Here is a 27126-nt window from a genome sequence, read left to right as displayed (position 1 = left end):
TTTGTGTATGGACCCCAGGCCTATGCTCAAAACCTTCCCAGAATGGTAAAGCCTTCCAGACCTCTCACTGCACTCATATTAACTTCAACAACAACAATAACAATCATCATCATCATCATAATAACTATTGTTTATATAGAATTTACTATATGTCAGAAACTACATGAAGTGCTTTATCTCATTTGTTTTTCACAATAATTATGGAAAGTGGATGCTATTATAGTTATTATTTACATCCCATTTTGCTCCTGAGGAATTTGTTCTTTACAAAGTCACACAACTGCATTTAAACTCAAGTTTTCTTGACTCTAGGCCCCAAATTTTATTTACTATGTCACCCAGCCATCTACAATTCTATAGTGAGTTAGCAGAGTGAGATTTTGGTGGCGATATCATAGAATGTTTTATCTATCATTAATGGAGGCAAATAAATGTAGTGGTGATATTGGTTGGAGTTAGAATCAGAAAGACCCGAGTTCAAATTCTGCTTCAACATTTATTAGCTTTGTGATTCTGGGCAAGTCATTTGACCTCTATGTACATCTATAAAGTCACAACTGGTAGAGAGAGTACCCTATAGTAATGGAATCATAAGCCTTGTAGGTATTTATCATTAAATTCATTAATTGATTTTTATATGTATATATGGCTTAATCTTACTAAGTTTTAATATCCTTGTCTGTGAATGGGAAAAAAAGTTTTTTGAACCAAAGAACTTAAGTTTCTTGTATTCTATCAATCTGCAAGGCTAAAATTATAATAGATTCAAATGAATAACTAAGTGGATGAATGAATTTTAAAAAAAAATAAAAAAAACCACTTACTATGTGTCAGCCACTGTGCTAGGTACTGGGAATAGAAGTAGTAAGATTATTGCTACCCTCAAGAATTTTATATTCTAATAGGGAAGATATATACAGGGGACTAAAGACCAAAGAAGGCTGTTTTCATCTGGGATGTCACAAGATTGATGAATTAATGCATAGAATCAATAACATCCCTGTTTTGGAAAGAATAATTGTATTGATTTGATTATTGTGCTTTAGAGCAAGAACTTGAGAGGGGTGTATATTGATTGTGGCAGAGCAGTAGTGATAGTCAATCACTAGATGAGATATGAAGCATGGTCCGGGGTTGATTACATATATAATAGGGCTAGTAAACAATATAGCTCAGCTCCTGTATAAGAGTTCCACAACTGACTAGATTATACACAAAACCTGTTCTTTACAAAGATGAAGAATTTTTCCTTTGGAATCCCAGACAAGAGTGTGAAAAGATACAATATTAGGGTAAAGAAGTCACTTAAGATAACAGAAGATAAAAGAGGCAGGAAATAATTTTTAAATTCAACCTTCTATTCCCCACCCCCATCCCCCACTCACACACCATATACATAAAAATTATAGGACAATGATCAACATCAAGCTAAAAGGTGTAGGAAAATCTGAAAATGTTAAAGATGTCAAATAGACATAACAGTCTAAGTTAATATAACTAAAAGTATACTTGTTTAGGATGACTAACAAGCATCTTTCACCTGGGAACCAATATCAGCCTTTTAATCTTCTGGATAGTCTGGAATAAATTTTACCTTTCTCCTTTGGGGGAACTGACTAAACTGTCTTAGTTGCATGACTTTCACTTGAGGGGATGGGAAGACATGGTATAAAAGGGGAAAGCAACTAAATACACTCATCTGTAGGACACAACTCATACAATTCAATACAGATTATTACAAACTTACTTAGGCTCTATGTTGGAAAAATAGGAAGATGAATGCCTCATTTTATTTTCAACTTCAGGTTGTAATTGGAAGAGATTAAATATGTGGCCTGGCACAATAAAACCTAATTGAAGGAAATGTGATTCCTTTCAATTAGGAAATGTGATCAGAATTTATTGCCTATACGAAACCTAAAATCCTGTGAACTTTATTGGCTAAGCTTAAAAAATTAAAGGCAAATTCTTCAATCAGTTTATTAACAAATGTAGTTATGATTTGTCAGACACTGTGATAAGGCAGAGAGAAATAACACAATAGTAAGACAAAATAGTATCTCAAGTAGATAGCATAATATATGGAGGTGAGGGGTGAAGGGATGGGGGAAGAGGACAGTAAACAGTTATAAGTATTAAATGGTCACATACAGAGCAGATTTAAGGTAATGGAAGGTGGAGGTGTAAAAAGATTATTAGCAATTAAAGGGATTAGAAAATCTCTTCTTCTGGCAAAGGGAAGCACTTGAAAAGTCTTGAAAGAAAATAGGAATTCCAGGTGTGCCTTTGAGGAAGAAAAGTATTCCAGGAGCCAAAGTAATAAACATATGAGAGATAGGTCATTATGTGTAAGGAACATCCAGAGTCAGTATAATTTGATCAGTAGAGTGGGATGGTTGAGGAGTAGGTAAGGGTGTAAAAAAAAAAAAAAAAAAAAAAAAAAAGGAACGGATAAAAAAGACTGGCAAATCTTTAGACAGAGCTAAGTTGTAAAAAGTTCTAAATGCCAAACAGAAATTTATATTTGATTCTAGAGATGACAGGGGCTACTGGGATTATTGCCCAAAGAAAGAGAAGGGGAGACATGCACTTTAAGAAAACCACTTTGAGTCCATATATATGAAAATATGTATAATAGCTCTTTTGTGGGGGTAAAGAATAGGAAATTAAAGGGATGTCTGGGAAATTCATATAATTCATGATGCAAAGTATTATCCATCTCCAGAGAGAACAGATGAACTCAGGGTGTAAATTCAAGTATAATTTTTTTATTTCCTTAATTTTCTTGCTTTTTTATTTTGCTACATGACTAATGTAGAAACCTGTTTTGCATGACTTCACACATATAATTGATATCTTGTTGCGTGCCTTCTCAATGGGTTAGAGCTGAGAGAAAGGGAGAGAATTTAGAACACAGAAAAAAATTATTAATGTTTTAAAAAATGAAAGATAAATTTTTAAAAAGGAAAGAAAATCACTTTGGCAAAGGTGTAGAATAGGAGTGTCAAATCAAATAGAAACAGAGATCACTAAACCATACATAAGGATCCCACTGAACACATACTGACTTAGAAAACCAAAAATTAATGTTATTTATGTTTTGTTGTATTTTTAGTTTGTTAAATATTTCTCAATTGCATTATTGATTTCAGCAATAGTCTAAAGTGCTGCAGATTGTGTAGACTCCCAAGCAGTGTTTAACACCACTGTTAGAAAGAATAATTTAGAGACTTGAGAAACTAATATATTAGATCAATGAGAAGACCAGGTGAGAGGTGATAAGGGTCTGAACTACAGTGAGGGCTAGTAAGTGGAGAGAAGGGGACCTAAGTAAGATATATCATAGGGATAGAAATGAAAAGTGCATATATAGGTTAATGAGAATGAAGAATTAAGGTCCTACCCATTGATCTAGTGAATCCTGAATGACTGGAATTATGGTAGTGCTAATAATCTGCCACATAAATTATAAACAAAAATAAAGCCCATGATTAAACACACACACACACACACACACACACACACACACAACTATGAAAAAAGACACAAAACTATGGAAATAATTCACACATTACAATTTTTTTTTTCGGGATACTAATACCACTAGGACAATCTCAAAATTGCATGCATTCTGTGTAGTGTCCTGCAATTTGACATTGATACAAGATACAGGTTAAAGATGGGTTTGAAACTGTTTGAAAGCAGTTTTATGCATTAAAAATACAGTCATAAAAATTAACTGATTTGGTAAACACTAAGCAGCCACTATGTACAGAGCACTATACTAGGTGTCTGGTGTACAAAGATAAAAATTAGCCACTCTCCCAAAAAAGCATACTTCCTGCTAGAGAGGATACAACATGTACACAGAAAAATAAATACAATCAAATTGGGTAAATTGATATAATAGGGGCAAGTCCAAGGAATGTGCATACATACATATATATTCATGTTTATATGTGTGTATGCATGTGCATACACACATTTACATATATTTGTGTGTGTGTGTGTGTATGCACACAAGTAATTATGTATTTTCTGTGATGGAACAAAACTAGCCACTGGGATGATAAACAATAGTCTCATGTGGGAGAAGCATTTAATCTAATCCTTGAAGAAGATGAGAGATTTTAAGAAATGGCAAAGCAAAAAAGCTGTATCCCAAAAGCCCCTTCCTAATTTCAGAGCATATAAAATACAATTTAGATACTTACATAATCTCCTAAGGTATTAATTCTCTACCTATCCCTGGCTCAAGGGTTGTTTTTGTTTTTCTAAATCTATTTCCTCAGTGCATCCTAACGTCAGCCAAGGCTGCCAAGGAGGCTGTGCAACATGTTCGGATTACAATGGATGTTTGTCATGTAAGCCCCGGCTATTTTTTGTCCTGGAGAGGAATGGCATGAAGCAGATTGGAGTGTGTCTCTCTTCATGTCCAAGTGGATACTATGGAACACGATCTCCAGATATAAATAAATGTACAAGTAAGTGCCTCCGGTTCATTTCACCTCAGGGACTTTGTCAAATTGGCAGATCCTCTAACACACTTTTGGCATTAGCATGATATAAATAATAGTGTTTCTCTGAGAATTAGACCAAGCTCCATTTGCACGTTCCCTTTAGGCTGGGAATCCAACCCAATTCAATGAGCATTCGTTTATAGGATTTTTTTCGTTGCTTACTTACATAAACATGTCACTTTTTAAAAATAATTCATACAATAATAAAGCAAAATTGATCTGAGTCTATGGTTATTTTTCTTTGAATTGAATCTAAAGTGCTCTGAGCTTTGACTCATCTGTTCTAGTTTTCCTTTACCACTACAATTCACCACATTTTAAAAGAATTAAAGAATCATGTTCATTTTCTTGTCTGTTTGTTTTTACTCCAAAAGGGATTTACGATAAAGTAATTGGAAGTTTTGTATCTGGTCATTCTATTCTGTTCTTTCTCCTACTAGTCTCAAACCATAAAGCAGACAGATTTTTCTTTAGAGTAATGGTATGTGGACCAACAAGTAAATGATTGACAAGTGTCAAGTTGTTTCTGAATAAATTCCCTACTTATCATCTAACTCAGATTTCTCTTTCTCTTAGAGAATGGAATATCCTTCACTTCTTACCCAACCACATCTATTAACAAAAACTCTAACTCACCAAATTCATTATTGCCATTTACAACAGTAATTGAGAGATATCCATAAAAAGAAAATAAGTTATTTGGATTAATAAAATATAACTAGTGTGTACATAAATGGGAACTATTAGATCCAACTTTTAGCCAATGCCAGCCCTGCAATCTTTGTCAACAACAACAATTGTTTTCACAATCAGAATTTCATCACATTTCTCCATATTGTTATTCCCCATCTCTCAATCTAATCTAGGAATCCATCCACATGAGAGAAAATATTTCTAGTCTGATCCTGACCTGCTTGTTGGAAAGATTTTTAGAGTGCCTATTCCTAGGAAATTTTCAGACCAAAAATGCTTCAAAAAAGTATCATCTCTGCATTCTAATCATGGAATATTTTGAGGAAATGAGGGATATAGAAGTCTAGATGGGTAAGTTCAATAGTATAAGGAACTTTTAGGTGAAGAAAATCCTTCTTCTAATAAAGAATTACTATCAGTGATTCTAAATCTTAGGTGCCTTGGAAAACAGAGGTTAAGTGACTTTTCCAGAGTCAGATAATATGTGTCAGAAGAGGGAATTAAATTATCTCAATTTCAAATTAATTACTTTCCACTATTCCACATCACTTCTTTTTCATATCTAGAATTAATTATTTTCTTCTAAATGTAAAGTTGTCATCATCTAAATTAACAAAATATACGATGAAATAAACTAAAAATGTAGACCATAGACCCCTTGAAATACTGGAGTAACTGGACATAGTTTTCTAACATGAAATATTTTGTTCCCTTTGAAAGCAAAAAAAAAAAAAAAAAAAAAAAAAAAAGTAAAAGAATGCTAAAATGAATTAACATACCACAAATATGAAATAAATCACATTCCTTTTTTATTTTCAGTTTAAAAATAGATTTATTTCATGTTTGGCTTAGTTTAATTCCTATAATGACAAATTGAGATACTTAGGAAGAAAAAGTTTGGAAAGGGGCAATATTTACAAGTATATATTTCAACTCTCCATTTGATGAGTATATGAAATACATAGATAACTCGGCAACTTTTCTTTTTTATTCAACCATAAATTTCCCTGGAAAGGTACATGCCTAAATTGAGCTCTTTTGAGTTCTAAAGATAAAAATAATTATATGCATGCATTTATGTCTACTGGCGTCTTCACAAAAATGTGGCTGAGTTTTTTGTTAACATAAGCACAATGAAATAAGCACTGAGATATATGTATGTTAAAATGCATTAATTTACAATGTTGGAGAAATGATTTATTATATACTTGTTCTTATCAAAGATAAAAATGTCAACATATAAATTTTAGCCAAATAAATAGAATTATAGGTTAATAGATTGAAAATATGAAATATTGAAATCCATTATAACACTACTAAAAACAAATTGAAATTCAGAAAGGTGGGATGCTAAAGCAGAAAATATATTTTTCTCTCTCTCTCTTTTTCCTTGCTGAGGTAATTAGGGTTAAATGATTTGCTGGTCACATAGCTAGAAAGAGTTAAGTGTCTGAGACCAAATTTCAATTCTGGTCCTCCTGACTTCAGGGCTAGTGCTCTATCCACTGGGTCATCTAGCTGCCCCAGAGCAGAAAATATTGAACCCAGCTGTGTGCCCTTTGGCTTGTCATTTAATTTTTTCTAAGACTCAGTTTGCTTGTAAGTAAAATATCAATGAATAGCTAGAGTGGCTTCATAGATAGAGAGCAACCCAGAAGTCAGTTCCAACTCCTCCTTCTGACACATACAAGCTGGAGTAATATGTGCAATTCATTTGATTTTTTTAGTGTTCTAGGCAACTTTCTAAGATTCAGAATTACAAAGGATTGCTGATTTGCATCAATAAGGGTAGTTTCCCCACTCAGAGCCCCCTATAATGATGAAATCATAGACTTAGATCAAAATACACGAGCAACAAAAAAGAATGAAAAAACCATTCCACTACTCTAGATTTTTGTGTGAATCATGCTGAAAAGAAAGCTATTGTTATTGTTTGGTGTTTTATACACAGAACTGCTAAAGGGACCTCACTGTGTCATTTTTACATAAGAGACTTTCTTATGCCATAGGCCTCAAGAATACCATCATGTCAAGGTTCCCATTTATTCCTTTAAAAAATTATTGATAATTTTTATTTTTATATCACCTTCATTTCTGAATATATCCATTTCCCATTCCTTTTCTGGCAATCTCTCTCTTGTAGCAAAGAATGAAAAGAAAAGAAAAGCAGTTCCATAAAACTAACTACCATATCAGTGTAGCCTATCAACACCCCTACCACTTTAAGCAAAGAAGGGAGGGAGGTGCATTATCTCATCTCTTCTCCATCCCTCATCTGCTTTTACTCAATTGTATGTGTCTTTAGTGTAGCATAGTGCAAAAGTGTGCTGGATTTAAAGACAGAGTTTCTGGCTTGAAGTTCTAGGTCTGCCATTTGCTGGATGTTTGCCTTTAGACAAGTCATTTAAGTCTCTGTTCCTCAGTTTCTCTAATTGTAAAATTGAGTTTGTACTGAGTAAGGTCACTTCCAGCTCTAAACCTATGAGCCTCTGTTAAAACACTTTAACCAACTTTTAAAAATATATCACAGGTAGCCATGTCTCCTGATTTCTCTGCCAATTAAACAACTTTGTCTAAAAATCTTCTTACCTCCAAAGAAAAAAAATATATTTCAACAAATCAATAAATTTGAAGTGCTGCCTTAAAGACAGATATACGTGAACTGTATGACAAGACTTTTTAATCATATAGAACTCAATCATTAATCCTGGTCAAAATCGTTTATATCTCAAAATCCTTGGTTTAGTGTTTGCATATAGCTTCAGTTTTTACAATGCAAATTGGACCTATAATAATCCAGTGAGGATAATAAAAGCTTAATATGTTTTGTTTTCTCTTTTATTTCAGAATGTAAAGCTGACTGTGATACCTGCTTCAACAAAAATTTTTGCACAAAGTGTAAAAATGGATTTTACTTACACCTTGGAAAGTGCCTTGACACCTGCCCTGAAGGGTTGGAAGCCAACAATCACACTATGGAGTGCACTAGTATTGGTGAGGAGAATCTTTGAGCTCATTCTTAGAAATTAGTAAGAACCTATTATGCCAAAGAATTTGTCCTCAAGAAGGACTTCCAAGTCTTGGCAATAAACAAACAAAGAGAATGGGTAGATAGATGGATAGAATCCTTGGTAAAATTCCAATTGTGCTCCTTTCATCCTCTTTTATGAACATAATTTTCCCCCCATATTCCAACCCCAGAGTGTATTTGAACATGAGGTAACATTAAGGGACTCTGTAATATATGGATTAATTTATATGTATTTATCTTCTTGAAAGTCATGCTAACATCATGTTACATTCCTTTTTGTAATACTCATTCCTGACATATATTTAACCTGGATTATCCAAGATATCTTTCTTTTCCTTTTATACAGTTCAAAAAATTTGACAATCACAACATAACAAAAAAGTTAGAGCTAATTCCATCACAAGACCAAAACTGTTCTGTGATTCAGCTGTTGGTCACTTCTTGGGGCTAAGAGAGATATGGATTCTGTATTGGGCCAAGCACTGACCAGGATCAACCAAGGAGAATAATCAAGATTATTTAGGGCACATATCCTGGGGAAATCAATCAGAGACCATGAATCTAGAATTGACATAGTTCATGATTTTATGATCCTACTCTCAAACTGCTTTGTGAAAGCCCAAGTCACATAGGTTGTTGACTAAAAAAAGGCAGGCTTTGGGATTTACTCACTTTGACAGAATAAGACAATTCCACTATCTGATTAATTACAGGCTGAGCTTCCCAGAGGGAAGGTCCTTGAACAAGCTGTTTGTCTAAATAAGGGATTGCTGTCAGGCCTTTTTTTTTTCTTCTTTAAACGGATGTGCAGCTACTACTGCCATAAGTTTGATGAACACTTGGGGAGCAGATGGTGACCCAAATGGGAGAAGGGCATATTAAATCTTAAGATCCCCTGGGCAAGACCTCTAAGAACTTTTGATGCTGAGATGTTATTGATATACGCACATAAGCATCATCCTGATCCAGTCCGTGATAGTCTCCAGGACTCTGCACTAGGGTTCCCACATTGCTGATTCACTCTATTTTTAAATGCAAGAGGTAATAGAAATAATGTACCTTTTTTAACTCTTTCAAATTTGTTAAGGAGTTTCCATTTCAAAATATTTGGAATAGGATAAAATAGATGAAATGTTTGAGATAAGTTAATAGTCTGCTGTAAAACAAGAATCTCAAAGTCATCTATGTTTCATTATGGTTAAAAGTAGCTTACATCTATTTTTATCTCTAGAAAAAAAGAACTAAAAATAGGAGAAAAACACACAGAAAAGTAAATGCTTTTCTTTGTTACTTCTGGAGGCTAATGAACAATTTCCAAAAAGTAGTAAAGATAGCAAAAATTGCCTTTAAATCCTGGAACTTAGTAACTTTTTTTCTTTTTTTTTTTCTGTAACTGGAAAAGGGAGATCCTTTGGAGAGTTCCTTTATTGGAGAAGGTCATCTGTTAGCATGGTTCTTTATTCCTCAAACAATGAACCTTTGTCTTCTTTCTTTAACTTTCTGCTCTAAATATTAAATAACAATAATAAAATATTAAATATTTTCATTCCAAAAGGGACTATTTAATGTTGTTATGTATCTGAATACTATCCACTCAAAACCTTTCTTTAGGGAGTAATATAATTCAGATAGATAACCAGATAGAAGTGAAACACAATGTCCAAATCATTTATTGCTCTAATTCCATACACAATTTTTCTGAATCCTGGGAAAATTTAAACATCTATATCCATTGATATTTTTCTTTGTAAACAACAAAAGGAAGATCTGTGAGAAGCTTGTGCCACAGCTGCATTATTTCTCCTGTTCTACTTCCTTCCATCATTTCACTCACCATCACAGCTAAACCATTCTCATAAGGGAGGTAGGTGGCACAGTGAATAAAACATTGGAATTGTAAAAAACACCTGAATCCAATTCCTGCCTCAGACATTTACTAGTTGTATTTCTATGGGCAAATCATTTAGTAAGCCTCAGTTTTCTCATCTATAAAATGGAGATAATAATTGTATGTACCTTACATCAATGCTGTGAGGTTCAGATGAGTGACCTTGGTAGAGGGATCAATATGATCTGATCAATATGGTGCAGTAGTCAGTGAGAAGACCCTAGTGTTTTCAAAGGGAAAGAAGGGAAAGTATATTCCACTGGGGCTTATACCCTGCTGTTTTAGGGAGGAAGCTAATAACATCCCAATGATTCTAGCACCTTTATTTTCTTTGCCTCTAGAAACTTTCCTGTTGCATAGCATTTTGTAAACTTTAAATCAAGATTTAAAAATCTATTAGCTATTTGCTATTAACTAGCTACTAATTATATGCAGCTTCCTTTCAATTCCTTCTCTCTCCTTTAGTTTTCCACTCTAACAGAGATGTTTGAGTTACCAGTTTCCACTCAATTCATCTTTTTTCCTTTAGCCAGATTTTCCTTCCGTTCCTTATTTCAATCAATAGCCTAGTTAAATTTTATTGTTTAAATTTATCTTGTATCAGTATCTTTCAAAATCTTGATTCCATTATCTAATACATTAACTATCCCTTCCAACTTCATATCATTTGGAAATTCAATAAGTATATTATATATGTCATTTAACCTTGTCTCAGTTTCCTTATCTATAAAATAATCATCATCATAATAATAATACCTATTTCTCAGGGTTGACAAGAGACAAATGAGATAATAAATGTAAGATTTTTTCAAACCTCAAAGCATTATATAAATATTATTCATAATTATCATTATCCTATCAAGTTACTGATAAAAAAATTAAACAATATAGGACCAGATAAAGACCTCTTAATCATATCAATAAAGATTTCCTTTCAAATTGCTATTCATTCATTAATTGATTTCTTGGAATCTAGTCTCTATCCTATAGGCTGTAGCTAAGATATCTATGGAATTATCCTGATCTATTAATCTAATAAACCTATTAAGAGGCTTGAAGTATGTTTGGAATCATTTATTCTAGTCTTAGTGAGCTCAAGTTGACTCAGTGATCACTATTTTATAAGTTTTCACCAATATTTGTTTAATCATAAATACTAGAGTTTTGCTGACTATTGATTTGGAATTTAGTAGTTTTCTAAAATCCATCTTTTTCCTCTTTTTGAAAACTTGAATAATGTTTAGTCCTTTTCCTTCTTCTGGCATCCCTCCCATTCTCTGATTTCTCAGAGGTTGCTGACAGTGATTCCAAAATCACTTTTGCGAGTTCTTTCTGTACCCTGGGATTTTATTTGTACAGCTCTGGAAACATGAGCTCATTTTAAAATGACCATGTGCTCTTATTATCTTCTCTCTTATTTGGGTGTTCAACTCACTCTTGACAATATGAAGATTATTTCCAGCAGAGCAAAAGAAACACATTAGAAGCTGAGGAATTCTGTTCTCTTTGTCATCTTCACCAAACAACTGATCTTTCCCTTCTTTGTTTGATTCTTCACTCTAAATATTAAATAATAATAACAGCAATGACAAAAACTTTTTTGACATCTTTAGCATATTTCCAAAGCTTTAGTTCGTTCTAGTCTTTGTCTTTTCCAACATTATTCTAATGGGTTTGTACCGCTGTTTTGCATTCATCCTGGCCTCCTTCAGTCTTTTTCACCTGTCCCTTTAAGATATGAACTTCTAAGATATGTCTTTCTCTAAAACCATAACATTATTTTTAGAGAATTTCCCATATTAATAACTAAGAGTTTTCAAGATTGTATAGTCATAATTTCGTTATTGGAATTTACCATTTCTCTTGAGTTGCATTTCTTCTAGCTTTTCTGAATATGGGGTCATAGTTATTTTAAGTTTACTTTTTTATGAGAAATCTATTTTCATGATATGTAGAATATATTCAGATTTTACTCTTTATTTCCTTCTTTCATAGCAACAAAATCTTGGATGATATTTTTTCACATCCTCTGAAAGTTCCCATTTCCCCTACATCATTAGTTAATTATTATTTCTTGGTCAGAATTAAGTTCACATAATTTGACATAAAATCAGTTTGATTTTACTCCATCTTAAGTCAGGAGTTGATTGTTTATTGGGTTTTCTTGTTGTATTATTAGAAGATTCTGGAGAGTGCGTTGTTGTAGTTAAACAAGGATATTAAAGTTATTAAAGATTCCATGCATGATGCAGCAAAGGATATGGAATAGAGTATTACAATGGTTGTCAGAAAATCACAGTTCAAAATTCACCTGAGCCTATCACTGAACTTTTCTGAGCCTATTTTGGGAATAATAGTAGAATATTTGAGATGATGTATGGATAGTTTTGTAAGCCTTAGAGTGCTGCATAAAAATAAACTATTATTATCTCACCTTCATAACTATGTTATCTCAACCTGCTATTTTTTTTTAACTGAGGCAGTTAGGGTTAAGTGACTTGCCCAGGGTCACACAGATAGGAAGTGTTAAGTGTCTGAAACCAGATTTGAACTCAGGTCCTCCTGATTTCAGGGCTGGTGCTCTACCCACTGTTCCATCTAGCTGTCCTCATTGCATTATTGCAATCTTCTTGTGCTGTTTGATTGAATTCAGATAAAAATGGGGACAAGTTGTTCTTCTGCCATTAGCACAATGACTAGCACGTAGTACATTTCCAATGTACATATTGTACAATGTACAATGTAGCTTATTGATGAAATTATTGATTATTTTATGTTTAGTGTTCTGTGGGCCACTGTGCAGGTGAATAAAATTCATGATTTTTGTATTTATCATCATAATTATTATCATCATCAAGCAAGCGATAAATATTTATTCAAAACCAACATGTGCCAAATACCATATTAAATACTGAGGATGCAAAGGAGTCAAAAGTAGTTCCTGACCTCTAGAACCATTATAGAAATGGAAAATGTATCCTTAATTAGAAAGAGAAAATTATATATTTTTTTCCACTGGATAGGAATCAGTAGAGTTTATATCTAGAAGTGATCTTGAACCTAATCTTGTCAACATACCATTTTATGGATGAAGAAACTGAGGCTTATCATAATGAAGTGACATAATTTGATAAATAAGAGGAGGAAAATATGAGGAGGAAGAAGTAAAGATTGAAGGTGATTTTAAAATGAGTTAAATGCATCTCTTTAATGGTTTTGAGAGATTACATTTACTTCACTCTCAACTTCTATTTACTTTCTTGATGCATTTAGATGTCTGAAAAGTAGCTGAAAAAAAGAGCACATGAAAAATGTGCCATGCATTGGATTTAAATTCCTATGAACTTTTAAGAGCCATAGTCATCTTGAGGTATTATGAGGAATGGTATTCTGCTCAGCAGTAAGGATTTATTAGGATAGGAGGTAATGAGAGAGGTTACTGGCAAAGCCTAATGTAGGAGGAATGGGTGATATAGTCAAAAAGAGTTAATATCCTGGGTTGTCCCAGGTGTTGTAAGTTAAAGAGTTTTTATGAATAGATATAGGGAAATGTCTTCTTCCAGATGTTCCTCTTCATCTGTAGGACACAAATCTCCTTCGGTAAAAACTGAAATGGGAAATAACAGAAGAAACAAAAAATCTTTTGCAAAGGGAGGACACAGACTCGATAGAACCATTAGGAGTTCCTTTTAGAGATGATCCAGATTCATTTCACTGTTTGCTGCTCAAGTGCCCAGGAGATTCTTGGTGGCTTAGATAGATGAAGCTGGCCCCAGGAGGAGAAAAATCATCCAGGCAAGCATGAATATAACAGAGGCAGTGACAGATAGATAGGAAGGGAAGAGAAAGAGAAGCAGAGAGGGGGCCACACTGACCTGGGCTCATGTTTTACCTCTGTCACATACTAATTGTAAACCTGGGCAAGCTATTTAACATCTCCTTGTCTCAGGCAGCTTTTCAAAGCTTTAAGCTTATGAGTAGGTGCTGGCTGACCTGCATAGTAGAAGCTTCATCAGAAAGCTTTCTGTGCCTATGAAACCACAAATCTAGTTAGACAGATAGATGGATGGATGAATGGATAGAGACATACACACATGTATGTGTATTGTATAAATATATATGTGTGTTTATATATATCTATGCATATATGTGCTTTTTATATATATGTGCACATATATTCACACAATCACACTGTTGTATACATATATTTCTATATATTCATGTATATGCATGTATGTGCATGTGTGTGTATTTGTGTGTGTATCAATGAAAGGTAAGCTCCGTATATATGATTAGGTTTGGTACCATATGATGAGACTGAGCACCAAATGATGAGGTGGAGGTTGCAATTCCCAGTTCAAATATGAGCACAGGGTGCAAAGCAAATATAAAAAATTCACAATGATTTTCTCTTTACTTATGAGAAGAGATTATGGATAAAATAAAAAGGTAAAATGGACACCAGGAATAGTCAATATGAAACAGTATCAGGAAAGCACTAGAAAGATTATCGTTAACAAGGATTATCATTTAACAATAATGGAAAAGACAAGTCAGTGGAATTCACTACTAACCAGGAGAAAGAGAATACTCCATGAGGTGGGAATATGCCATTAACTAAAGTCATAGAGGAGTTTAGTATACTGAAAGAGTTAATTAGCTATAACTAGGAGAAAGATACTATGAGTGAGGGGGAGGAAATAAGAAAAAGAAACACCATCAGACACATGGGAGGGGCTGAGAAATACACCATGAGGCAGAACATCATGGCAGGCTAACCCCAAAAGGGATTCAACAAAGGCAGCATAGGCTTTGGGCAGATTTATAGGGGAAATGTAACTCAGGGGTTTGATATCATAACTTGGCTTTCTGATTGGATACAGTAAGGTGGAGATTCCCAAGACCTCTAGAAGGGTGGGACTGTAAGTCTGAGCTGATCTCTATCAGCGTCCTGCCCTGCTTGCCTCAGGGAATAATCTTATCAGTACTTTAGGCTTTGTCTGCCAATCCCACTTAGTTGCCCAGTACCTCATCACACATATGTATGCATTTGTACATAAATATATATACATACATATACATATATACATACATATACATATATATACATATATATATTCATTTTTCATAGTTTGTTGTTTATTTAATGAGGGAATAATATATATGGAATGAAACATCTATCTGTGAAGGCAGCCAGTACTTTTGCTGCAGCTTATAGTTTTTAATATATGCATAAATATACACACATACATATATACATATACCTGCACACACAGGCACACTCCTGTATCTATCTATCTGTGTGTGTGTGTGTGATTCTCTTCTTGCTTTTCTTCCTCCATCCTATATCCACAGTTAACAATATTTTGTTCCTTATTCTCAAAGAGGACCATGACATGATACCATGACATACAAGTGAATTGGATTGAATTTAAGTGAGAGAGACCTGTGCAAGATTACCTGCCACACTTTCCCCTCCAGAGCCAGCTACATCCAATGGCCAGAGATAGATCAGGATGACTAGAAATGTCCCTGAATTCACTGGGAGATCTTGTCCCTTTTAAGCTAAGATCTTCAATGGGTCTCAGTTTGATGATGCCCCATCCATTCAGTGATTTAGGCTAAGTAGAAATTGAGACAAAAAAAAAAAAAACATAGCCTCTTTCATTAAGAAAAAGAAAAAGAAAACAAAGCAAAACTAACTAACTAACTATAAATCTGGGAGGAGGAGACCCTTAAGGTTCTGGCCAAATCAGAAATGACTGCTATTTGAATTCACTCTGAGTCAATTAGGACCCAAACAGGGGTTTGGGCTGGCAACTATTGTTGGCCAATCAATGAGAGTCAAAATGGTTTTGGTTACACATGTATATTTGCCATCTTCTTTTGATTTTTCTTTATCCCTCTGCCCTCCCTTTTGTTTTTTTTCTCATTTACTCCAAATCATTCCATTCATCTTCAAGTTTGAAGGAATTTTTCTCTGGTAGAACTACTGAGTAAAGAGTAAAAACAAGTTTTTCTTTACTTAATAATAATTAAAATGGTTATTAGCCAACTCAAGATGTTACTGTTGTTTCATTACAGTGCACTGTGAAACTAGCGAGTGGAGTCCATGGAGCCCATGCACAAAAAAAGGAAAAACATGTGGTTTCAAAAGAGGGACTGAAACAAGAGTCAGAGAAATCATACAGCATCCTTCTGCAAAGGGCAACTTGTGTCCACCCATGAGCGAGACAAGAAAGTGTGTGGTGCAAAGAAAGAAATGTCCAAAAGGAGAACGAGGTACAACAATAGAAGTTAAATGTGTTGTTTGTGTTTTCAACTTTCATGATTTGACAAGTATGCACACTGCCAAAATTATGTCACCTATCTGTTGCTTTGACATTAACTCTCTACCAGCTTCTACCTACAATATGGTAGACAAATATCAAGGTTTGAAAAGGATTATGTCAATGTAGATGGCATTTGTAATAAGAAGGAAAGAGGGAGGTGTGTTAGATAATTACCTTAGAGTTAGGAAGGCCAGGTTTAAAACCCTGGCTATGACACATGTAGTTATGTGGCCCTGAGCAAGTTATTTAATTTCTCACTGACTTGAGCAACTTTCTAAGACTGTAAATTACAGTCTTAGTTACATGTGAGTTTGATCATCTGCATTCTTGCAAAAAAAAAAAAAAATTATCACTAAAAGTCCCTAGTTGCAGAGAAAATTAGGTGGCACTAAGAAGTTTCCTCCATTGTAAAATGAGAGTAAAAATAGCACCTGCTCTCCAGGCTAGTTGAGAGGAACAAATGAAATAATATTTGTAAAGCACTTAGCACAGTGACTGGCACATAGTAGATGCAAAATAAATGTCTGTTTCTTTCCTTCCTTTTCTACACTAATGAGATCACAGACTTGTTCTTCCCAAAAAATTTTACATAGTTCCAAAAAAAGCTTCCCTTTAGGATAATTTTTGTATGATGCTGCAATACATAAATTGTTCTCAGGATTCAAAAGTAGGAGTGTTTTTATATGTAGAACTCACATAAGATAATCATTGATGACATCCCTTTAGAAGAAAAGTTAAAAGTCTGGACCTCTAGCTACTATGGGAAAACATGAATTCCATGCTTACCATTTGGGTTACATTACAGGAGATTTTTAAAAAAATCTATTTTTAAATTTATTTTTAAAAATAATTTTATTTCCCCCCTAATTATATATTAAAACAATAAGCAATTTTTTAAGATTTAAGTTCCAAATATTATTCCTTCCTTTCTCCTTTCCTTCCTCCACCGCAAAATGGTAAGCAATCCAATACAGGTTATACATGTGTAATCATGTAAAACAATTCCACATCAGTTATTTTGTATTAGAAAACTTGAAGGAGCAGCTAGGTAGAGCAGTTGATAAAGCACTAGCCCTGAAGTCAGAAGGGTCTGAGTTCAGATATAGTCTCTCAGACACTTAACACTTCCTAGTTGTGTGACCCTAGCCAAGTCACTTAACCCCAACTGCCTTAGCAAAGAAAAAAGAAAAAAAAAGAAAACGAACAAAAAAAGAACAAAAGAAAGTGAAAAATAGTATCTTTGAGTCAGTATTCAGAAAATATCAATTCTTTCTCTGGAAGTGGATAGTATGTTTTTCCTGAGTCCTTTGGAATTGTCTTGGATAATTATATTGCTGAGGATAGTTGTTAGACTGTCTTTATTCACTAGCCACTAGAAAGCCATCCATCCAGTTATGACAATGGTGAACAGACACTAATAATTCTCTTTTGCTTTCCTATGTTGCCTAAAGAGGAATTATATTGCAAATTGATCAATTAAAAATTATTTACAAAATACAAAATTTGTGACACTTTTGTAAAGATACTTTGAATGCATTTTTAAAATAGTAACTATATGTAAAAGAAGGATCCCCACATGAATTGATACCATTTGGGTACAATGAAGAGAAGTCTAATGTTGACAAAGCTAAATACAGGCTGTAAGGTTGATAGGGGGCACTTGAGTGTAGTCCACAACAACCACCATTCTTCTTCACTTTTAGGCTTCTTTGTTTGCTAAGGTTCTACCAGTTTTATAGTCTAGGGAGAATATTATTATATTCAATTTTAATCAAAATGCCAAAAACTTCTCTTTAATCATCTCTCCCCTATCTCTTCTCCCTTTCTGTTAGCTTTATTTTTCTCAATTTCAAGTCTTAGAGGCTAGAATACATGGCGTTGAATAGCATTACCAAATAGCTTTTTTTTTTAATCAGAACATTCCCTTCAGGAAAGGGACAAAAACTGAACTGTGGACTAAACTCTGTTATCACCAACTATTAAAAATGTAGGTTCTAGTCAATTGTCTACTCTCATTTGCTTCCTCCCCAGTCTCACTCTGGTCTGGACAAGGACCTCAGTGCTTCACCTCATCTTGCCCCATTTTTTTCTGCAATTAATAAGAGAGTCAGCATGCCTATATCAAGCTCTTTACAGGTTTGTAAAGCCATGCAAAAGCCTGAGCACAGTTACACTTTCTACTTCCCTAAACTTCCTACTGATTTTCCCCCCAAAATAAAGATCCTCAGACTTTTCTGTATATCAGCAAATCCTCTAACATATGGTCCTGCAATGGTGTCTCAATAACAATATCTCCAGAAGATTGGATCACATACATATTTGAAACAACCAAAGACCATTTTCATTTACTATTAAGATAATATTAAATGAGTGTGTATCAGAGCTAGATTCTCATGCCTCACATTACCATAGATGAAACAGATTATTCTACATAATTTAGTGTTAAAGATCTCTGGTTTGGAAGGACTAAAGTTTTCATCTATAATAATATTTTAAAAGCTTCTCCCCCAAAAAAATTATACATGGAGACTGATACTGTAGTCTTTGATGATTTTCCAGTGAAACTTTAGAAAATTAATTCAAATAACTGTTGCTAATTTATGTATATATATGTATGTATGTATCTGCCTATTTCTCTAGGCAGTCTGCCAACAAACTTTATTTTGATAAATTCCATAGAACTGTCTATTGATACTATGAATCTTTTAACTGTGAATAGACGGGAGGTGTTGGGTTACTTTGAAAGTAAAAAGGCCTTACGATACAAAATAAGAAGATTCTGTCAGCATTATAGTTCTTAAAGCTTTCTTGAAATCATTTTGTAATTAAGTAATTATTCCTGTAGGGTCTTAAAATCAGTAGGTTTTTAAAATATTAGAGATTTGCAAAAATTAAAATAAATAAATAAAGTTGTTTTAAATAAAATTTAGAATTAGGAATGAAAGTTGGCTAATGTGGAGAGCCTTTCTGGCATTTGTTAACATTTAATTAAAAACATCTCTGATTTAAAAAGTAGGATTTGGCAATCAAACATTTCATCACTCCAGTTGCTGGCACTTTCCCATTAATGTTATATTTACTTGTGTTTATTAAAATGACTTACAGGTGCATTTTGTCCATTTTAATTTTTCTATAAATACATTAGGTTAATCAGCATTTGCTATAATTTGATTTTGTGATATAAGGTCAATAAAACATTTCTGAATGGACAAATGATATCAATTGGTATTTATATCTTTTCCTTGGGTTAAGAATAATGTTCCACAAAAATACATCTTGCTAGCATTTAGTTGACTTAAGTATCAATGTTAAAAATTTATGCTCTTAAAAATAGGAATTCATTAAATAAATAATGCCACAAAATGATAGCTCATTTCTGTGATGTGAAATTAGATGGTGGTTACCCAAGATAGATTAATAGTTTCTTTTCACTTACTTCTGCTCTCTCTTTTCTTCCCTCTCCCTAACACTTTCCCCTGGTTCTTAAACAGAGCATTTGGGATCTTTAAACTAAAGACACAGAAGTGTAAAGTTAAAAATCTGATGATAAGATTTGGTGTGAGGTTCTCATTATCCTATTACAACAGACAATTCAGCAACCAGGATATGTGGTGATTTTTTTTTCAGACAAAATCCTTTATTTCAACCCTGTACTTCATTCGCTGTTGTATGCTTTCTTTTCTGTATCTTAACTTCCCCACCTATCCACTACTTTTCATTGAATCAAAGACAGAAGGATGCTTCAGAGACGTTCAAATTCTCCTTTCTTCTCCTCTATTTTTCTTTCTAATACATTCCAGAGTTTAACAATAAATCTAAAATTCTCTTAACAAAAACTTATCAAGTATGTGGGGTTGTTTATTTTTTTTTTTTTTGGTAAGGTAATTGGGGTTAAGTGACTTGCCCAGGGACACACAGCTAATAATTGTCAAGTATCCAAGACCACATTTAAACTGAGGTCCTGATTCCAGGACTGGTGTTCTAAACATTGTGCCACCTATATGCCCCTAAAGTATCATTTTTTAATCTTATTTTTAGGTTATTTATGTACCTTTATTTTTTACATATTTCCATATCAGTCATGTTGAGAGAGAAAAATCAGAGCAAAAGGGAAAAATCACAAGAAAAAAAAAACAGAAAAAAAATGAAAATAGTAGGATTTGATCCACATTCAGTCTCTATATTTCTCTCTCCATATGTGGATGGCATTTTTCATCTAAAGTTTATTGGAATTGCCTTGGATCACTGAATTGCTGAGAAGATCTACATCTATCATAGTTAATCATCATATAATCTTGCTGTTGCTGTGCACAATGTTTTGGTTTTCATTATTTCACTCAGCATCAGTTTATATAGGTTTTTCTGAACAATATTATTCCACTATCAACTATCACTTTCAAATTTACTATACCTACCAGAAAAGCCACTATATCTTGGAGGTCCCACAACAGCATGAATCAGAGTATAATGTTAACTTTTACACAAAATAAATCAGTGTGAGCTTTGATTTTTTTTAATGAAAAAAAAAAGAAAAAATTTAATGAAAAATGAAAATGAAAAAATGAAAGACAGTTACTGTCATCAAATAACTTGTGATCTCAGAAATAAGAGACATATACACAGGGAAAAATGCATTGGCAAATTAATTAAGATACTTGCCTCCTCTGTTTCTATCTAATTAAAGATGTAATTTCTCTAGGCAAATTATCTTTTTTATTAGTGGTAGTATTGACATTAGAAAAATATAAAGCCTCTGTATGAGAAGCTGCTTAGCCTTGTGATAAAAAGCTAGTCTCAGAATCAAGAAGGCTTATGTTTAAGTCTTACCTCTCACACATAGTGGCTATGTGACCCTGAGAACAATCCTTAATTCCTCAATGACTACATGAAACTCTCTAAAGCTAAAATTGCAAAATAGTTGCTAATCTGTATAAGCAGAAGGAATTTCCATACTGACAGTTCCTTATATCAATTAAACCTAATGTCCTGTCCCAAACCAAAAAACAAATATCAACTGCAAGAAAAAGAATGATACCAGGTGGAATAGATGTGTTTGTATCTGCCATCAGAGCCTCTCTTTATATGCTTGAAGGAGACTCCTTAGGATCCATGAAATTCTAAAATTTCAGGAAACAATAGGGCCATGTCCCTAGCTGATGAAAAAGGTGAAATGAAACAGAATTTCAATGTACATCACTTAATCAGACATAAAAGATTATGTATTGATACACAAAAAGGTAGACAATTCACCCTGGAAAACATAAAGGTCATGGGCATGACACTACCAGCTATGTTCTTATTACTAATCACCCTGTTTCAAAAAAACCCAAAATAATAAAACCCCAAAAGTATCCTCAAAATAAATGTAAGGGATATAATAAAGAATAAAAGTAATGCACTAGAGATGGACCATATTTTTCAGACATGATGTAGTTGCCTTCTATTTGGACAATACTTTGGAAAAGTAAATTGTAAAATTTCAATATATCTATATTGTAACCCTGTCAAGAATATTTCTATCAAAAGATTCTCAGTGAAACAAATATAACAGTTTAGTCTCCAAGCTAAATCTGATTTCCTGTCTGACACTTGATGTACTACTTCCTATTTATTCATCAACGATTTGGAATTATTGCTCTTAGTCTGATATGAAACTTAGTCATATCAAAACTTGCTTTTTCCCCTTGGTTCCTATCTTTAATAAAAAAAATGTTTCATTATATTATTTCTCAGCTGCTTGCAGCTGTTTCCATCCAGAGCCTATCCCTATTGAATAATACTTTTGTAATGTCTAAAATGAACTTTGGGAAAGTACCATATAATCTGAGGAATTGTAAAGGCTAAAATCCAAACACCAAATTGAAATAACAGCAATGAGGGACAATGAATTCTACATCATCATAAATTCATTTTCATCATGCACTAACTAAGCAGCTGGTATTTTCTAGGCTTTTTTCCCCTTTGTTTCTTCCTTTTTTCTTTCCTTTCTATTTTAATGCTTAAGTATTACTTTTTCACGAAGGGTGGAAGTACAGAAGCTAATCATGAACCCAGATCCATTTTGATTGTCCTATTACTATGGAGCTTTGATATGTTCCATTTCAAACATGATCTAGTTCATCCCTCTTTAGATAACCTGATGATCTACATTCCAAGAGATTAGCCATATTATTACTAAAAGTCACTACAACTTGGAACCACAAAATCAAGAGAATCATCAGTCTTGAATTCCAAGTAGATGGGATTCCAAGGATGAACCACCATGCTGGTACATGTTTCTAGGCTTTATGGAGGTTAGGGTTACAAAATTCAGAAATGTGATCCAATCTATAAGGAACTAAAATTAAGGAAGTATAAAATGGGGGAATAGACTGTTATAGAACCAGATCCAAAAAAGAAGAAACAAACAGAGAGGCAAACAAACAGCTATATATTACATGAGAAAAGAAGCATAATAGATGTACATATTCACATTTCTTCTAAGTACAGAATGATATGATGAATGAGATAAATTTTGAATTAATTTCTAATGACAAAATGGTAGAGATTTGTTAGTATGATGGAGGTAGCTATTATTACATAAAGGTCAAGAAAGGATCTTCGAATAGTCCATATGTATATAGTGCTTTTTCGTCCACAAGATGTCTTCCAATTAACAAAGTGCTTTCCCTACATCAGAATTATGAAGTAGGTGGGACAGGTATTAGTGTTCACATTTTAAAGAAAAACAGAGGCTCAAAGAGACTCAAAACAATTGGTCTCTTATGGAGTAGTAGGCCAGTGAGCAACAAGCAGGACTCAAAGCAAAGTCTCCTACTTCCCAATTCTACTTTTTTCCTCAGTACACCATATTGCCCCAAGCAGGACTCAAAGCAAAGTCTCCTACTTCCCAATCCTACTTTTTTCCTCAGTACACCATATTGCCCCTCAGAAACTTGATTCTGACTTATCAGCTGTCAAAGGCAGAGTTCAGACCAGGAACCTTTACGTGAATACTCTTCTGGCTGAGTATTGTCAAAGAAAAGGCTCAAATCCTAAAAGGACAGGAATGCTATTTTATTTTCATTTGAAGTATGAGTATAGCCAAAAAGGAGAATAGGAAAAGAACTAATCTTTCTCCTGAGGTAGAACGGAAAAGTAGAAAAGAAACATCTGAAATTATAAAACAATTTAAATATTACAGTTACCAGTCTAATTATGAATACAGAACAAATGTGGAAAACAATAGAGAACATACAACTCCTTTATTGTTTACTGTCAGGAATTTGTTTTTAATTGATAAAAAATGTTTAACAAATAATGTCATAAATTATAAGAGAGGTCACTAATTTCTAATTTCCAAAATAATTTTCTTCATAATCAATCATTCAGAATCTGTTTCCTAACAATGGTAATTATAGAATACAACATAAAGAGACTCCATTTTTGGACATCAGACCAGCAGAATTTGAATGTAATATAGGTCAACATCTCCCCACAAACAACTACATAGAGTAAAACCCCATTCAGCTTTATATACAGCCCAAATTACATAGGTTACTACATGAACTATACATTAGCCTTCTATTCCAACATCACAAGAAGGCAAAGTATGACAAAACATAGAATGAGAACAAGAGTGAGACTAGGAAATGTGTTCCACAGCAGTGATTTCCTTCTTCCAACATCCCCATTTTCCCATCTAAAGCTATCCTATATATCCAGTGACTGTTTAGGCCCAAGGCAATTTTAATGGGCTATTGCTCAAAGCCAAAGTATAGTCCGTAAGTAATTTATGCTAGGACAATCTTGGGTGAAAAGAAATGTGCAGAAGTAAAGCAAAAGTGACTCTACTTTGTGTATCTAGACAGTCTGAGGATGAACACAAAAATTGCACTTGTTGTACTTTTTTTTGTTTAATCATTTTTCAGTGTTGTCCTCCTTCGTGACCCCATTTGGGTTTTCTTAGCAAAGATATTTCCTTCTTCAGCTCATTTGACATTTGAGGGAGGCTTAAACAGGGTTAAGTGATTTACCCAGAGTGATACAACTAATATGTATCTGAGGCCAGTATTGAATTTTAAAGGATGAGTCCCTCTGGAAGATGAGATGAGTGATGGCTCGGCACTCTATCTACTTGAAGCACATAGCTGCTTTATTGTAGCATACAAGTGCCTTATTTCAGAATATTTAATTTCAGAGAGCTTAAAAAAGAACTGAAAAAATATTGTTACTCTCAAAAATAAAAGTTATACTTACCTTTGTTAAATTAAATATTTTATTTTATTCATTTTAAAAAATATTTTCCTATAAGGCAAGACCTAGGATTTTCATTGACTTCCATTATTCAGTTTAACTTCCTATGAGTAATCTTTTCATATACTTTGTTGTTATGATTGTGTATACTGTTTTTTTTTAATTTTTATTATTTCAGTTTGCACTCATTCCCATTTCTGTCTCCATTTCTCTAAATTCTTCATATGTCATTTCTTACTGAAAAATAATTGAATTCAATTCAATTCAAATAAAAATTCAATTCATAGATTACAATTGTTTTAACCCTTTAAAGTTTATTGATATGCATGCAATAGTACCTCAGACACATTTTTTAAAATTAAAGTTATTTCTACAATTTTTCTTATTTATTTTTTATTTTAAAAAATCTAATGTGGTTTTTCAACAAGATTTTAGAAAGTGCAGGAATCTGTAAGTGAGCAAGAAAAGAATAAAAATCAAAAATCCATCTAAAACTCCAGAGAGGGATTTTTTTGGCAGTATCACCTTGTAGTCATACATATATACATACTATAGGATCACAGAAATGTAAAGAGCCTGAAGAAGTCACTTATCCTGTTCTCCTGGAGGAACTCAGATTATCTCTAATAATCTTCCTTTCAAAAATCCATTAGGGAAAGTGTCATTTTGTTCATATTTAATGATTTTCACTATCAATAAGATATTTATTATTGATAATGTAAATACCTTTTATAAAAAAGTGACTCATTTATTTTCTTCTGTAGAAGAAACTACATGGAGGTGGTAACTAAATATTCCTAATTTGCTACATTCCTATTGACTTATTTGTCTTTTCGGCTCCAAGATAAAAAGCTCTAGTAACCTAGACCATGTGTCAAAGATCTGATAATTTTATATTTTTCTAATTACTATTGCTTTTTAATTTTAATAGTATTTCATTTCTAATAGTTTATAGAGCAAATCAACAAATTCTTAAATCAGTACCTGATCAATACTTATAAAAAATTTACCATGTAGTTTCTTCTTGAATTATCCTCTTTTCCTTCTTTTCTTTTTTTATGGTCTATATCTATCCCCTTTCTTACTCCCACAAATCCCAAATTAAAAAAAAAAGAAAAGAAAAGAAAACCCTTGTAACAAATATTATATAATGTAGTAAAATAATTGCCTACATTAACCATGTACCACACACAGTTTCTATAGCATTTTTACATCATGTCTGGTAGCAAAGAATGATTAAGTGCTCACTGAATGAAATTAACAACATGGTATTTTCTTTTTTGTTGTGCCAATTGAGGTTAGGGTCAGGAAGTGTTAAGTATCTGAGACTAGATTTGAACTCAGGCCCTCCTAATTTCAGGGCTGATTCTCTTTTCACTGCACCACCTAGCTGCCCTGCATATTTTAAAAATATAACAATCAGAAACCATCCAGCTGTGGTATTGCCTCAGTAAAGAAAGATGTAAATAGATAACTTCTGAAAAACACTTTTTTTTCTTGTGATACTACAACATAAGAAACATGTCTTACCAACATACACCTTTTCTTTCATAATCATGGATTTCCCATCTTGTACTTGTGTTGGCTGTTCTCCTTCTTCCCTTCTCCACCCCCTTTCCTTCCCTGCTCAAGTTCTTGCCCCTACTTGATACCATGTTGTTTCTTTCTGGTCACTTTTCCAACAACTGGTCAGTCATTTTAAAGTCTAATCTTTAGATCTGCAAGCTTAATGAAGATATTTTCTAATGTAATAATGAAAAAAATGAATAGCATTAACACTAGAATAGCCCTCCTATGTAAAAAAAAAAAAAACATGTATTTTTTATAAAATTAATTTTGAATCATGAATTAATCTTTGCAAAGATCTCATTTGAAGTTCTATTTTTAATTGCAATAATTCTCAATACACAAGTAATTATCTTGTGGTGTCAAATAATTATCTGTATACCTGTAGTGGATATTAGAAGTAGAGAATTTGGAACTGGGAGTGATTTTAGAGATCAATAAATTATACCCATCTCATTTTGCAGAAGATTTAAAAAAAAAAAAAAGAAATGTTGGCAATATTTTGTGACATGTAATAATAGAAACAGTACTTTAGAGTTGTAAAGGACCTTAAAAATCATTTACTCCAAAGACCTTATTTTGTAGATGAATAATTAATGTTTAAAGACTGTTCAAGGTTAGACAGGCAGTCACTAGCAGATCCCAGATTCAATGATAGCTGATCCTAATGTTCTTTCTGCTAGACCATTTTTGCCCATACCAGTAAGAGTAGCAGCTCTCTTGATGTCAATAGGAGCTTTAAAAACAAACAAACAAACATTGCTTGTTAAGGACTAAAGTTGCAAGACAGTAAAGAAAAGACCTTGAAGAACATGGAGTTGGCCATTTCATTAAGGCTTACATCTCTGGAAATTGCTTAGG

The 27126-nt window shown here is 33.3% G+C and overlaps 1 protein-coding gene across 1 annotated transcript in view; it reads left to right on the top strand.

The window, feature by feature from the left end:
* The window catches only part of RSPO3 (R-spondin 3), a 98937-nt gene that overhangs the window by 35687 nt on the left and 36124 nt on the right, over nucleotides 1-27126 (top strand). The window contains exons 2-4 of the mRNA XM_003769416.3: nucleotides 4293-4484; nucleotides 8061-8207; nucleotides 16217-16414. Coding sequence (XP_003769464.1) covers nucleotides 4293-4484; nucleotides 8061-8207; nucleotides 16217-16414 — 537 coding nt within the window. The remainder of the gene's footprint in view (nucleotides 1-4292; nucleotides 4485-8060; nucleotides 8208-16216; nucleotides 16415-27126) is intronic.

The sequence above is a fragment of the Sarcophilus harrisii genome, chromosome 4, assembly GCF_902635505.1.
Source record: "Sarcophilus harrisii chromosome 4, mSarHar1.11, whole genome shotgun sequence".
Lineage (NCBI taxonomy): Eukaryota > Metazoa > Chordata > Mammalia > Dasyuromorphia > Dasyuridae > Sarcophilus > Sarcophilus harrisii.
Note: the sequence above shows the minus strand (reverse complement) of the source record. Positions and strands in the feature narration are given on the sequence as shown.